At 55.0% G+C, this 12,186-nt stretch overlaps 1 protein-coding gene across 5 annotated transcripts in view; it reads right to left on the bottom strand.

The window, feature by feature from the left end:
* Positions 1–12,186, bottom strand: part of SPATA13 (spermatogenesis associated 13) — a 219,960-nt gene that overhangs the window by 6,603 nt on the left and 201,171 nt on the right. For all 5 annotated transcript variants that reach the window (XM_043477670.1, XM_043477671.1, XM_043477672.1 and 2 more), the window contains 7 exons: positions 9,428–9,564; positions 8,536–8,715; positions 8,065–8,250; positions 5,974–6,153; positions 5,030–5,262; positions 2,118–2,247; positions 124–496 (listed from right to left, as the gene is read on the bottom strand). In XM_043477670.1, the coding sequence (XP_043333605.1) occupies positions 124–496; positions 2,118–2,247; positions 5,030–5,262; positions 5,974–6,153; positions 8,065–8,250; positions 8,536–8,715; positions 9,428–9,564 (1,419 nt within the window). The remainder of the gene's footprint in view (positions 1–123; positions 497–2,117; positions 2,248–5,029; positions 5,263–5,973; positions 6,154–8,064; positions 8,251–8,535; positions 8,716–9,427; positions 9,565–12,186) is intronic.

The raw sequence follows: 12,186 nt of genomic DNA, 5'->3' as shown, positions 1-12,186 counted from the left end.
GGACAACCACTGGACCCACAGCACCTTGCCCGGTCGGTCTTGTCAGCAAGTTTGGGAACATGAGGACCTGCGAGTGGTTCCCCAGCCTCCTCCTCGTGGGGGTGAGCGGGGCCCCAGGCTCACCCAGCGCCCGGTCTTCCTGCACCCGTCGGCGCTCGTCCCTGAAGGCCTGCAGCCACCGCGCCTTGTCCTCGGGCTTCCTGGCGCAGAACAGGTGCACCTCGTCGCCTGTTGGGCTGACCAGCCTGAAGGCGTTCCTGAGGCCCGGCCCGCGGGCGCCGTCGCGACCGTCCTCCAGATCCACCAGCTCCACGGCGTCCGTGTCGGCGCGGCCGCGGTAGTAGAGCACGTCCCTGCGCAGCAGGTCCTTCTTGCAGAACACCAGCTGGTGGTCGAACAGGAAGAAGGTGCGCTGCTGGCTCTTTCCCTGCCGCGTGACGCTGGTCAGCTCCCCGGAGTGGATCAGCTCCGAGCTGCGCTCCAGGAGGTCCTGGCCCTGGGGGCAGGGATGCAAGCATGTCTGAGGTCGCCTGAGGGAAGGTCTCCTCCAGGTGCCGGGGGTACCGGGGGCCCTGGCATGAACCCTCTGCAGGCGGCCAGGTACATGGGGCCCACGTGTGGGGCAGGCCCCCAAAGGCCGGTCAGACCTCGCTGACAGCCTCCTCAGGTGGGGAATTTCTTATCTTTCAGACTCCATGAGAAAATGTGAGCGAGCCCGTGTACCACCTAAGGGGTCCCCTCTATCAGAGAGACCTGGTGAAAAATGCTGGGTGGAGGGACCCCACCGGGAGCCAAAATAGTAGCAGGCCTGGATGGATCCTGAGAGCGCGGCGGGGGGGGGGGGGCGGGGGGGGCCTGCGGCTGGGCGCTTAAGCTGCAGGCAGGGGGCTTCTGAGTCAGGCAGCAGCTCCCCACATAACCAGCTCAGGGCCTCAGAGACAAAAGGCCAGATGGCACGATGCCAGCAAGAAACTGGTAAGCTTCTGACAACAAACGGTCCCCGAGACATCAGAGTGCAAGGGCAGGAAGAAAAACATACTTCTGTAGTATTTAGTTTGGATCTAACTCAACATAATTTTACGCTATTTGCTATGATACTGGCCTTTAACATTTTATTCTCCCTTGATCCCAGTTATACACAGTGTTTTTGGAGGTAAAGGATCCTGACTGTGAAATACTAGCCTGCAGGGATTCTGTGCCCCAGCTTCCTCACTCATGGAACAGGAGGCTGAGACCCAGGGACTGTGAGCACCTTGAAATACTATTTCTCTCCAGCACTCACTGCTGTCACCCACTTTAGTTAAAAAAGTTCCACTTCCTCACTGCTTGGGGAGAGTTCCGACAGCTGATCAGAGGCAGGACGCCCCCTGCTGGATCTCACAGCCATCTGCATGTCACAGGCTTGTCCTTGGTGATGGCCAGGGGCCCATTCTGCTCCCTCACCTTTCTGTGCCTCGGTTTCCCCATCTGTTAAATGGGCTAATAATAGTTCCTATTCCCCAGGACTGTTGAGAGGGTTAAACGAGTTCATATATTTAAACGGCTTATACCAGAGCCAGGCATGTGTGAATCCAGTACAAGTCCAAGCTCTAGCTGCTGTCACTGTTGTTTTTATAAATAAAAGTGTGCGTGTATGTGTGTGTGCGCACACTGGACCACCACTCAGGCCGTGTGTCAGTGCTACACTGCACCGCCTCACACGGTCCTCACCAGCCCTGCAGGTAACGCCTCTCCTGCCTGCCCCCCACCTTACAGATGGAGCATCCTTCTCGCCCAGATCACAGGGGACACGCACTCCCACCTCCACACAACCTGCTGCTCTAGGAGCGCTCTCCAGCCGCCCTCATGGAGCCCACCATCAGGCAGGAGGGGAAAAGGGTGTACCCAATAAACTGATTATTGGGTACTCTGAAGACACTCTTCAGAGTACTTCCCAGTGGAGGTGAAGGGTCAAGCATTTGACTGCTAACTTCAACAGTGTGAATCAAAACATCACACCATGGAAGCCAAGAGCAGAGGGAACCTATCACAGGTTGTAAAGCGTGTCATCCCAGCAGGGGACCACAAGTTGGGGATGGAGTGGGGTTCGGTGCTGAGGGTGGCGGGCTCCAACGTACCTCCCAGCCCACGATGGAAACCTGCCAGCGCGCGATCTTGTCTATGCTTTCCAGCTTGCGTTTCCGCTCATTGATCAGGCAGGCGACGTTCTTCATGGCCTCGTACGCTGCCTTTATGTTGTCGTAATCACTGCACGGTAAGGGGTTAATTTTAACCATGTAACAGGCGACGGGCAATCGAGGATCCATGAAGCAACACGCTCCACCCCTGATTGTACCAAAGGGAGTAGGAACCAAGGGGAGTAGGAACACTGACAGCCTAGACAAGACAGCCTCTAAACAACAGCCATTGTTCCTCCGTGAGTAGGCTACAGTCCGCGTAGGCTAAGGGGGCCGATCAAATGCCAGCAGAATTTTCTGGAATAAGAATGTCATCAGCCGTTTCCCAGAAACCACAGTGAATGAAAGCAGAGGCCACAAGAAACAAGTTTTAGTCACAGTGACGAGGGGTGATTTTCATTAACAAAGAAGGGACAGGCCTCTGTTTTGGCTCTGGTCCACACAGAGCTGGTTTTCCCTGTAGAGTTCTGTGACGGTCACCACTCATTCCAGGAGTTCTGATTGGCTGAGCCTCATCTTACATGGGAGGACATGAGTGAGTTGTGTAAATGCTGACCGGCATTTCCTGTGTCCAAGCACCTTCATTTTTGGTGCTTTCCACACACTGCAGTCAAACCAAACCGCTATGTCCCCCTGCCCAGCAGCCCCTCAGACCCTGGAGACACCAGGAAAACAGAGGCTCTGATCTGCATACAGGCTGCAGGAGAGCCTGCCTGGGGCCAGAAAGGTTTACATGCAGGTCTTGTTCTGCATTAATACTTTCAGTTCAGTTCAGTCACTCAGTCCTGTCCGACTTTTGTGACCCTATGGACTGCAGCACACCAGGCCTCCCTGTCCATCACTAACACTTTGGGGATGTGGAAAGCAGTTGCCTGGCTAAGAGCTAAGTCTTTTCCCCCAGCACTTTCTTGTGTCTTCCAGGACAGACACAGCCCCAGGGTCTCGGGTGGACTAGACTGCAGTCCTTCACAGCTGGGGGAAAGCCTTGGGAGCAGACTCTGCTGTTTACCAAACATTCCCCACCCCACTGAAGCTCCAATACTTTGATCACCTGATGCAAAGAGCCAATTCACTGGAAAAGACCCTGATGCTGGGAAAGACTGAAAGCAAAAGGAGAAGGGGGTGGCAGAGAATGAGATGATTGGATGGCATCACCAACAATGGACAAGAATTTAAGCAAACTCCTGTAGATAGTGGAGGACAGAGGAACCTGGTGTGCTGCAGTTCCTCTGTTCACAGAGTCAGACATGACTTAGCAAATGAACAACAACCCCACCCGCATCTCTAGGCAGATCAGACCCCACTGTCTTCAGACGGAAGCAGAGCAAAAAAGAAGAACGAAGTGGCACATGGGGGTTGCCAAAATAACGGGAGCAACCCCCCCAGAAAGGGCTCCAGCAATAAGAAAAGTGTGCAAAATTACTGTTTTTCTACAAATTTTTCTGTACAATTCCAGAAAAGAAGCAGAATGTAATGGTCTTTTGAAATATTTGGGTTTGTCTTAGTTCAGATGAGGAAATGGCTTTTTGTCATTTCCTTTAAAATGATTTTTTTTTTTGGGTGAAACAAAGTATGCAAATGCTTCATAGTGAAAAACGCCCTTAAAAGAGAAAAATTAGTGCTGAAGGGCGATGAGTGCACCCCTGGTATAGCTTTCCCGTCTTTCAAGATGTTCTGCTTCCTAAGTTGCATTTTTATTTTTTCTGGTTCCTCATCATGATGTGTTTTTATTCTTTTCAAAAAGATTTCTTCTAATTTGTGACTTGCCTGACTTTGCTATCTTTTCTTTATTGAAGTTTTCTGATTTTCCCATCAGAAAAAGAAAAAAAAAAATCACAGCTTCTTTTTAATTTTTTTCAACAAACTTCTTCCTCTTAGTCCTTTCATCTTGATTCTTTAAACTAACATCATTGTCTGGGCATGTCGATAAGCGACCCTGCTCTTCCCCTCTACCTTCCATCTAATTGTGAAAAGCCCCCTTTCCCAGGCCTGTCTCTCCACAGGAGTCCAGCGGCCGAGGACAGAAGAATGACCCGTCCCCTGCACCATGCAGGGCGGGCGTTGCCTGGAGAATCTGACTGCTCTCAAGGCAATAGACAGATGTTAAGCACAGTTGGTGGTCTGCTGCAGCAAATTCTTCTAGGCACTGTCCTCTCCTGGCTCCCTCTTCCCAATGGACCCAAAGGACCCCTTGTCCTTCTGAGGGCTGCAGGCAGAGGCAAAGCCTTGTGTTGCAACACAGATGTCAGGGACAAGGTTTGGTTTTCCTAAACACAGAAGCATTATCCTAAAATACTGCTGGGTGACAGCCGTGTCCCCACTAGCCCTCAGCTGTAGGCTGCTGAAAACTCATCGAGGGATCATTGCCGTCAGCAAAGGGCGCCAAGCAGCCCGGCCTGTGGGGGAAACCCTCACCCACATCCCGGAGCTGACTGAATAGGTGACAGCTGACATCCAATCACAGCAAGATCAGACATGGTTCTGTACATGTGGGAAAACGACAAGCTGCTATTCGTAAGCAAAGGATAATTTGGGGGGTCCTTTCAGGAGAATTCACAAATAAGCCCCAAAGGGAGGTGGAGTGTTCAGTAACCACAACCAGAAGCCCTGTGCTCAGAGCCAGAGGGACAGGGTGGGCAGGCTGGTTACAGGAGCAAGCAAGCACTGGACCAGAACCGGGTGGGAGCCCAGCGGGACTTCAGGAAACCGTGGACCCCACTCAACACACCCTGGAAACTGCCTGCTCCTTCAGGGGTCCTGTGTGTCCTCCCCCTCTATAACGGGACTCTGATTCCACTAGGCAATACAGTATGACGCAGGCGGCCCTCCACGTCCGAGTTTCTGCCCCCCACCTGTGCTCCGGCGCGGTGTACTTGAGCAGCTCGGCCAGCTGCAGCGGGTACTTGCAGATTTTCTGCACGGGCGTCAGCAGGAAGCCGTCCAGCGCGATGTCGATCATCTGCTGGAGCAACCGGCAGGCCTCGAAGAAGTGGCGGTAGCGGCGCTGCTGCATCAGGCCCGCCAGCTCCGAGCAGGCGCCCGGGTGGTTGTTGCAGTACTCTGAGTAGATGGCAAAGCCCTCTTGCTGGGGAGGACGTGGAGCTGCATCAGCTCAGGAGCTCCGGGCCCCGCGAGCGCGGAAAACACCAGTCCCCCGACCCCCATCCCACACAGGGGCGCCTATAGCACAGACTCCTCCATGTGGGAAGGGGTGGAGGGGAGGCTGCGGAGGACACAGCATCCCCCCTCCCCCAAACCGGCCCCTTCCAAGGACCCCCAGAGGGTGTGGCAGGGACACAGGCCTCCCTGGGGGGCGGCGCCCTCCGTGTCACCCGGGACAAGGGGGAGGTGTCGGTTTCTGCCCTGGCTGCCTCCTGCCCCCTCCTCTCCCGGGCAGGTGGGTTTCTCCCGGTGACCAGGGAGACGCAGAGCCTTGCCTCGGGGTCACGGGCCTCCTTCCTGGGCTGCACCTGCTGTCCACGCGCCTACCTCCTCCCCGCTGCCCTGCAACCCGGACTCTCTGGGGGCCCCTCCCAGCCACCTCCAAGAAATTACTCCACTAACTCCAAACCCCAGAGAAGTGAGAAGACTTGAAAAAAATATAGACCTGGGGTATTTAGGTCAAGATGAACCATATAAACTAATTAACTTAATTTGCAAGTGACACCTCCATCCTATGAGAAGTTAATCAAACAAAGAAATAAAACAGAAAGGGACCCCTCTTCTTCACAAAGAAACATTTCTAAATTACTTAACTGGATGTGACGTTATTAATAAGAAGTAAAAGGTGACGTACGTGCTGAAGGAAGCAGGACCCTATTTCACTCAGATGAGGTTCCTCTTTATTGTACTGCTTCTCAAGGTCTTTCAAGAACTTTCTTTGAAATCTGTAAATGTCTTCAATGTTTCCGAAAATGGTGGCCAGTTGTGCAACCGAGAACATCGCTGTGTGCTTGCGACACTGTCTGATGTAGCCCTACAACACAGGAAAGCAAACTCTTTTCTATGAATCTAGGAATTCACAGAAATTATTTCAACAATACTGCTTTTGGGGGCTAAGAGCCATGGTCTTAGAGTGGGCTTTAAAAGAAAAAAAACATATATATATACACACACACACAATTTTATTTTTTATTTTTGGCTGTGCTGGGTCTTTGTTGCTGCACAAGCTTTTCTCTAGTTGCAGCAAGTGGGAGCTACTCTCGAGTCGTGGCGTGCAGGCTTCTCATTGCAGTGGCTTCTCTTATGGCAGAGCATGGGCTCCAGGTGTGTGGGTTTCAGTAGTTGAGGTGCAGGGGCTAAGTTGCTCCAAAGCACGTGGGATCTTCCCGGACCAGGGAACGAACCCGTGTCGCCTACATTGACAGGCAGATTCTTTACCACTGAGCCACCAGGAAAGCCCTAGAGTGAGTTTTAACTAGAGAGAATTATCTTAACCTGAGGGGGTCTCTGATGGGCTAATTATACTTCCATAGCTAAGATGTACCCTAAATACGTTAAAGACAAAAGGAAAGAGAAAACGTAAGTGTGGTTGGATTTATAATTCAAGAAACCACAGAAAGCTTCCAGGTTATACTCATGAAACAGGTGGCTTGGTCTCAAACATCAGAGCTCAGAAATTGGTCCTGCCACACCTTCTCTAAATTCCTAAAATGCCCGGGCTCCCATCCTTAACTCCACATTACAGCCAAAAAGGCCTGCCCAGCATAGACGCATTGCTGACTGTTCCCTGTCACAGTCCAGGGCCAAGGATGGCTTAGCAGGGGCTCTGCTGGCACCCGCTTTCTGGAGAAAATGACACAGACCTGGATTTCTCCAACCCAAGGCTGCACTGATGTCAGCACCGCTAATTCTCTACACCCTGGATGCACACGGGCAGGAATGGCATTAGGATGGAGAGGCCATGGACACCTACAGTTGTCCCCAAGCGGGCACGATGTAACTGCACAGACTGAACTGACCATGGCAGAACAGACCACAGGCTGCAGGGTGGCGGGTTGGGTTTACACCCCAACCCCGCTTACTCCTGGGCACCTGGGCTTCCTCGCCTGCCCTCGGGGTGCATGGACCCGCCCTGAGTGCTGCATGGTCGACTTAACCCAGGGGAGGGGCAAGGCCGAGCTCAGCAGTCATCAGCAGGGGCTGTTCCCCTAAAATAAGGCTTTGCTCCCTCAAGCGTGGGTTCCCAGGGGACAAGACGGCCACACATAAGCCAAAAGCTGGGGGTCCTTATCTGGGGGTGAAGCCAACCCCACAGAGAGGGGCGCACTTGGCCTGCTTCCTGCTAGGCTCTCTCAGCGGACGGCAAACTGCAGGGTCCGCATTCACGGTCAGGAGGCTCGAGTGACCAGGGTGGGCACAGGACAGTCTAGCATACCGCTGTACAGAATCCACAAAAACGGGAAATACCGCGGTGAGGGTGGGGGCGGGGGAGACTGTTGCCAACGGGATCCCCAACGCTGTAGGACAGAGCTGGGGTGTCACCAGAGGGTACTGTGTCCCTGCCTGCGTCTGGGTGAGACGGGCCCCACGGGGCTTCAGAGGGGGTCAGGCGGGTCTCAAAGGTGTGCCCCCCAGGACGGTCACTCGCTCTGAGTTCCCTCGGGTCTGGAGGGGGTGGCGGCACTGCACCCTGAGGACGGCGAGCCGTCCTCCCTGCCTGGGGTGGACTAGCAACTCGTGAGCCAGCTGCCGTGGGGGCGGGCGGGGCTCTGGAAACACGGGAGCTGGCATACGAGTCGGCAGGGAGGGGCCTCGGGTAAGGGGAGGGGCTGCGAGTAAGGGGAGGAGCCGCGGGGCGGGGCGGGGCCGCGCGTAAGGGGAGGGGCCGCGGGGCAGGGGCGGGGCCGCGGGACAGGGACAGGGCCACTGCGTCGTCCAGGCCCACCTCGCAGATATCCCGGAGGTGCTTGATGTACACGCGCTCGGTGTCCATGATCTCCTGGACCACATTGGCCCGCATCTGCTGCTTGCTCTCGGGGTGCTTGTGGCGGGCCCTACCCGTGTCCTCCTCCTGCTCATCGCCGGGGCCGCCGCTGGAGCCCTCCGACAGCTCCTCCTGGTTGACGCGCAGCTGCGGCCACACGGGAGGGACAGTCAGTGGGGGCGGCACCGGGCCTGGGTCCCCTGGTTTCCACTCCCCAGGATGGTCAGGAGGGCAGCAAGGATCCTGAGCCCGCAGGTGCCCAGCCGAGCATTGCAAATGCAGCAGCGATGCCAGCTGCCCAGCTGACCCCCGTGGACCCTGCTCCACCACCCACCTGACCGCAGAGAGGTCTGGCTCAATGGGTGATGAGGAAAGAGTGGCCCTGGCACTGCGCCTGCTCCGCCCCGCCGCTGGAAACAGGAGGACACTCACCCGTACGAAGCTGGCCGGGAACCAGGCCTCCCTGTCTGCGCTGCGGCCCCACCACCAGTCCTTGTGCGAAGCCTCCAGGACCTGGATGACGTCCCCCGCCTTGAAGCCCAGCTCCTGTTCGTCCATGGTCACGTGGTCCCACAGGGCCTCCGCGCAGACCACGCTGCCATCGCCGATCAGCTGAAACGGAGAGGTGGGCGCTCAGCACCGAGCCCGGGGGGACCCTGAGTCCCCCAGCCCCCAAACGCCCACATGGATGATGCTCAAGCACCTGATATCACAGGACACGAAGGGGGAAAGAACCAGGGGGGCACCCTCACATGCTCTTAAAGGAACCCCTGAGCCCACTCAATCCCTAAGTCAGTCACCCAACAAGTGAGACTGTCTGGACTGTTCACCCTCCAGGGGGTTTCTGAGCCTCCAAACAGGCTCCAAATGAGCTCCCAAGGCTAGAGGGGCTGCTGCAAAGACTTTTGTAAAAAAAAAAAGAGCTAACGACACAGAGGGGCAGAAAGAAGCCCGGAGAAAGGCGTGCTTCACTTTGGCTCTGCCACCTGCTAGCAGATTGCTCAGCCTCTTAGTCTCTGAGTGTTTGCCAAAACGTGGACAGTATCTAACGCTCGCTGCCCACAAGGGCTGTGAGAACTTTATAAAGGTAGGCAGGGCACTGCCTGGACCGAGAAGCCCTTTCCAGGCGTCATGATGGCCTTCTGACTGGGAGGGACCGCTTTGGTTGTCTGCAACACTTAATCACATAAATCGCCCTTGAAAATGCCTAACTGGAGCTCTCGGTGTTAGACTATGTTCACTAAGAAATAACCAGAGAAACAAGTAGGAGTGGATTCTAGGCCTAGACACACCAGCTGCCGCCACGTGGAAGGGACCCCAGTACCTCGTTGATGGCTAGCTGCTCCCCGCCCGGCTGCAGGTATCGGGGGTTGGCCCGACACAGGTCCTCGTAGCTGAAGTCCTCCTCGCTGCCGTTGTCGTCCACTAGGGCAGACGGCTCCGCACCTCCATCGGAAGAAACTGAGAGAGACAGAGCGATTTAAAGGACGCAGCTAATGGCAAAAATATAAGGACAAAACCTGTGAGCTCTGAGAAAGCGTCCTCGTGGGAAAGTTGTCATTTATTATCCTACCCAGAGTAAGAAACCATTAGAAAACGTCTACTGAGCTATCATAATCCAAAGATAGCAGCTGACGCTAGGAGGAGCCAGGGCTTCATGTCCCAGTGGGTGGGAAGGGGACACTTCGGAGACCACTTCGGACAGTGATGTGCAGGGTTATTCCCTGAGTCAGGATACTGAGCAAACAATGTGTGATATACTTGGAAATTTGTGTTCCAAAGTGGATGTAAAAGATGCAGTGTTTCTAAATAAGCTTAAGGAGGAAAACAAAGTTGAAAATTTATATATATATATCTGTTCTGTTCTGTTCAGTTGCTCAGTCGTGTCCGACTCTTTGCAAACCCATGAACTGCAGCACGCCAGGCCTCCTTGTCCATCACCAACTCCCAGAGTCCACCCAAACCCATGTCCATTGAGTCGGTGATGCCATCCAACCATCTCATCCTCTGTTGTCCCCTTCTCCTCCTGCGCTCAATCTTTAAGTGTCCTGTCACCATGTTTCCCTGCAAGGCACAGTGTGTGCTGTTGAATCAGGAGATGCTGAGGGTATCCTAAGTGGAGCCAAGCAGCTGGGCTTCCTGGTCGTCCACACAGCAAAGGCTGGGGCTCACGTGTCACAGTTAGGAGTTACCCAGCACCTTCTGAAGATGGGAGCAGCATTCAGGATGGACCACCTGGCCACTCCAATCTCCTTTCAGGATGGCGGACTCCTCGCCAAGGCTCATCTGTCACCGAGCATCCCTGTGAGAAGGATAGGGCCTCCTGGGAGAGGGGCCTGGCCCCTGACTGTGGACACACGTGGCTGCACTTGGGCACCACAACCTCGAACAAAGAGGGACTGGAGAGCAAGGAGGAGCCTGGGCAGGGGAGTGATGGGTCCCTGGCAATGCAGATAAAGAACAGGTGTTAAGAGTCTGAATTCAAGCCTGCCCACCTCCAGGCAGGGAGCCCAACCAGGCACCCCGTCTCCCTGAGCCCCAATCCTTCTGTTGTAAACAGTAGTCTCTTTCTTTTTGGAGAAATAGATGAGATAATGTGTGTCAAGTCCGTAGCACCCTTGATTTGTGGTTGGAACTCGCTAACAGGAGTGAGGGCATCCATGTTGGTGGGCTGGGACGCACAAGAGCGACTTGGCCACAGCTTGAAGGGGGTGGGGGTGTGGGCAGGAGACCAGTTGCGGGAGGTGGGTCAACTGCAGCAGGAGGAACCACCGTTCTCCATCAGACAGACGGCTGGAGGGCGGGGACGGGGTGTGAAATTCAAGGACATGCGGGTCCAGGTAACAAGGGGGCAACCAAGAGGATCAAGTCCACCTGGTTCAGAAAATCCCAGGTTACTGGGAGAATTAATGGGAAAGGGAGTCAGGGGAGGAGCTGCGGTGGGGGCAGGAGGAGGAAGGTTGGCCGGTGATGGTGGAGGGAGAGCCCTGATGATTCTTTCAAGGACCCACCAGCTGGCATTTCCAGTCACTTCACCCTCAGGGACAGGTCTATTTCTAAACTGTAGAAGCTGTTTTTAAAAATGAGATTTTTGAAAATTATTTTTAACTTTTTAAAAGTGAGATATTTCCTGTTCCTTACTTTGTACCAAGTCTTCGTGACCTGAGTGCATCTTACATCCTCAGCCCATCCCTCTGGACAGGCCATGTTGCAGGTGCCCTGCAGACACCTGCCTATCCAGGGCCGGGCTCCAGCTCTCCTCCGCCATTCCCTCCAACCCTGCCGCTTGCTCAGGGCACACCTCCCACGGTGCCTGCTGTGTGTGTGTGTGTGTGTGCACACGCACGTGCATGTGTGTGCATGTGTGTGTGTGCGTGTGTGTGCCGTGTGGTCACCCCTGCCCTGTGCTGTGTCACAGTGCTCTGCGGTCTTTTCGGGGGTGTGTCCGGGAGTTGGGGAGAGGACCTGGAGGAGGCAGACACACCTGCTCTAGGCACACGAGTCTCTTAGCAGACACCAGGGAGGCAGCAGCGAGCCTGCAGCCCGTCTCCTACGGAGCCCTCGGGGAGCTGCCTGACCACAGCGCGGCGTTCACAGCTGACTAGGGAGGGGGGACCACGCCACCCCAGGTCTGTCAGAGCCCCTCGTCCTTCTCCCCTTGTGATCTTAACTGCCTTCAGGATCTTAAAGCCCCTTCTAAGTCAATGGCCCCCTGTGCTCCTGTACTACGGTTCACACGTATTTCAGGGAGTGGGGTTTCTCCAGTGTCTGCATGGGAGGGGTGCGGGCACATTCTGACTGTCTGCACAAAGCAGGGTTCCTGTCACCCCACACTCCTGCCCTTGGTTTCCTGTCACCCCACACTCCTGCCTTTGTGAGGGTTTCCCTTCTGAGGTCAGAACTTCTTGAGGGAACAGGCGGAGTCTATTCTTGTACCCCAGCACCCAGTGTAACCCCTGGCATGCAGAAGGCACTCAAAAATGCAGACTGCTGGTGAGGGAACTCAGGCTCCCAGGAGTTTAACTCCTCCTCTGGGGGCACAAGGGTCGGTGGAGGCTGAGTACACACCCAGGTCTCTCTGCC

The sequence above is a fragment of the Cervus canadensis genome, chromosome 9 (genome assembly GCF_019320065.1).
Source record: "Cervus canadensis isolate Bull #8, Minnesota chromosome 9, ASM1932006v1, whole genome shotgun sequence".
In the NCBI taxonomy this organism is placed as follows: Eukaryota; Metazoa; Chordata; class Mammalia; order Artiodactyla; family Cervidae; genus Cervus; species Cervus canadensis.
Note: the sequence above shows the minus strand (reverse complement) of the source record. Positions and strands in the feature narration are given on the sequence as shown.